Genomic DNA, 3,175 nt, shown 5'->3' with positions numbered 1-3,175 from the left:
TTTTCTGATTCAGTCATCATCTTTTTCTTTGACTGATTTGTAGAAGTTTTTTAATATATTCTGCACATGAATATTTTTTCAGATATATATATTGTAAACATCTGGTCCCATTTGTGGGTTATCTTTTAATTCTTGTAATATCTTTTGTGAGCAAAATTCTTCACAGTCGAATTTACGCTTATTATTATTTTCAGTTTCAGATTATATGGTAAAAGTACAATTGAATAAGTTCACAGACCTGTCACCTGTATTTCAGTGACCACAGTGATAAAACCTATCTGCTTGGATGATGGAGTCAAAAACACAGGTAATCCTCCACCTACTGGTGGCATGCTGAATTGCAGGCACAGCTCATGCATTGCAAGAGCTTCCTCCTAAGGCAAACACCAAAACTCAAGTGCCAGAAAAGAAAACAGGAGATTATATAACACACTCTTTAACTGCTCTGTTATTTCTTCCAAAGGTATACTTGAAAAAAGGATCTGTGACCCAATGGATCAGGGAAACTACACCAGAGTGAAAGAATTTATTTTCCTGGGAATTACTCAGTCTCAAGAGCTGAGCTGGGTCTTGTTTGGCTTCTTGTTTTTGGTGTACATGACAACTCTGCTGGGAAACCTCCTCATCATGGTCACTGTGACCTGTGAGTCTCACCTTCACACCCCCATGTACTTCCTGCTCCGCAACCTCTCTGTGCTTGACATCTGCTTCTCCTCCATCACTGCTCCCAAGGTCCTAGTTGATCTTCTGTCAGAGAGAAAAACCATTTCCTTCAGTGGCTGTGTCACCCAAATGTTCTTCTTCCATCTTCTTGGAGGAGCAGATGTTTTTTCTCTCTCTGTGATGGCCTTTGATCGCTATGTAGCCATCTCAAGACCCCTACACTATATGACTATCATGAGTAAGGGACGATGTACTAGCCTGGTGCTGGCCTCCTGGGTGGGGGGCTTTGTCCACTCCATCGTGCAGATTTCTCTGTTGCTGCCCCTCCCCTTCTGTGGACCCAATGTTCTTGACACGTTCTACTGCGATGTTCCCCAGGTCCTCAAACTCGCCTGCACCGACACCTTCACTCTGGAGCTCCTGATGATTTCCAATAACGGACTGGTCAGTTGGTTGATTTTCTTCTTTCTCCTCATATCTTACACAGTCATCCTGATGATGCTGAGGTCTCACGCAGGGGAGGGAAGGAGGAAAGCCATCTCCACCTGCACCTCCCACATCACCGTGGTAACCCTGCACTTTGTGCCCTGCATCTATGTCTACGCCCGGCCCTTCACTGCCCTCCCCACAGATACTGCCATTTCTGTCACCTTCACCGTCATCTCCCCTTTGCTCAATCCTATGATCTACACACTGAGGAATCAGGAAATGAAGTCAGCCATGGGGAGACTAAAAAAACGACTAGGGCATTCAGAAAGGATTTAAATTCTATGAGAATGAGATAGCACCGAAATGTAAAGGTAGACATTAAATTTCACCTTCTCAAAATGGGAAGAGATCACTTTAATGCCAAAAACAAAAGGGCATCTATGGATATCATGGAGTCCTCAAAGAGGTTGGTCCTATAGTATAGTGTGTGCTGAGGACTTATAGGTGACACTGCTTTAAGCTGAGGCTCACTCATGACTTCCATTGCTCACTTTCAATTATTCATTCTGCAAATATCTCACAGAACATGCACCGTGTGCCTGACAGTACTAGGATTCAGATTGCTGCAGAAAGATTAAATATAGTCACTTTCCGAGAGCCATACCCCAAGATGCTCTAATGAAGAAATGTTGTAGTCACTTTACCTGAGAGCTTCAAAAGATGTTTTACAGTGAGTAGACCTTGTCAAGGGGAACAGACAGAGAAAAACAACAAGAAAAGAAATCAGTATTACAGATGGAAAGAACGGTGTAAGAGTATGCCACATTTGTGCAACAGTGAGCTCAACGTAGCCATGAAGTAGTACACTCATGGAGTGAGTACCACTAGTTGACATTTACAAGGAAAGTTAGGAGAGAACTCCATTTTTTGTCCCTCAAGCAATGTAAATCTGTGATTTCTATTGGGAGAGAGGATCCTCAAATCACTCCAAAGCTATGGTTTCCTCCTAGACAAAAGATAATACTGTGAGCGGGAGTATTCATCAAGAAATAACAATGATGGGTAAAGGCTATGGACAACTCACCTGGATTTGTGCAAGGCTTAAGCAAATAGAGATGCTAAGGACTCCCCCTGGGGAAAAACTGTCTCCTCACTGTATAGCAAGATTATCCCAATCACAGGTGAGCCAGGCCCAAATTCCTCACTGTTTCTGCACATAGGGACCCCAAAACTCCTTAACATTTTCCACTCAATCCATTAGAAGGTAAAGAAAGGGTCATGAAAAGCATGAATGTTTAATTGTTGAATCTGGGAATTTTCTAGTGTCTGTAATGAGAGGAATGAGGATAGTACTAGCAAAAGTTTTACCTAACAGTCCAGCTGATATTTTGCTGGGACCTATTGACTTTGCTAGACAATGTCTCTCTTCATGATTATGCTCAAGCCACAGAAGCTGGCATTCATGTGTCAATCAGAGTAGATCAAATGCTATGACAAAATCAAAGTACTTAATAACCAGAGAGCTTAAAAGAAATGTTGTGGGCACTTTACCTGAGAGCTTCAAAAGATGTTTTGCAGTGAGTAGATATTTATTTCCTGCTCATGGCACAAACCAATGTTGGTCTTTAGAAAGAGCTGTTCCATGCAGTCATTTACAAAGATAGGCTTCTTCCACTTTGGGCTTTACCTCTCTCTACGTCCTTAGAATCTCTCCATTCATCTAACAAATGGAGAAAGGGAGAGAGGATTAAGAATTATGGGGAGAGGGGAGGGATCATTATTGGCCAGTCCTGAGAGTGGTATGTACCACTTCTGATCACATTCCATCAGCCAGCCCTTGATCATATGGTCCCAGGTCCCTGCAAAGGAATCTGGAGAATGTAATCTAGCCCTATTCCCAGAAAGAAAAGGAGAACGTGAAAAATGGTGAACTCTAATGATCTCTTCCACATTTATGATTCATTGCTAAGAAATCACAATTGGATAAGATTACAGAGACTAAGACTTTGTCTCTAAAAGGATTCTCTTAATATATAGATGTGCTGGAAATACTGCTAGACCCTTGGAATGCACAAAGAACTAA

General features: G+C 42.0%; 1 protein-coding gene across 1 annotated transcript; it reads left to right on the top strand.

Moving 5' to 3' along the window:
- Positions 1-490: 490 nt before the first annotated feature.
- Positions 491-1,428, top strand: LOC125915647 (olfactory receptor 4D9). The gene has a single exon (XM_049621581.1). The coding sequence runs from the start codon at positions 493-495 to the stop codon at positions 1,426-1,428; it is 936 nt and encodes a 311-aa protein (XP_049477538.1). The 5' UTR covers positions 491-492.
- Positions 1,429-3,175: the final 1,747 nt, after the last annotated feature.

Source organism: Panthera uncia, chromosome D1 (assembly GCF_023721935.1).
Source record: "Panthera uncia isolate 11264 chromosome D1, Puncia_PCG_1.0, whole genome shotgun sequence".
NCBI lineage: Eukaryota > Metazoa > Chordata > Mammalia > Carnivora > Felidae > Panthera > Panthera uncia.
The sequence above is the reverse complement of the archived record's forward strand: the minus strand, read 5'-3'. Positions and strand labels throughout refer to the sequence as shown.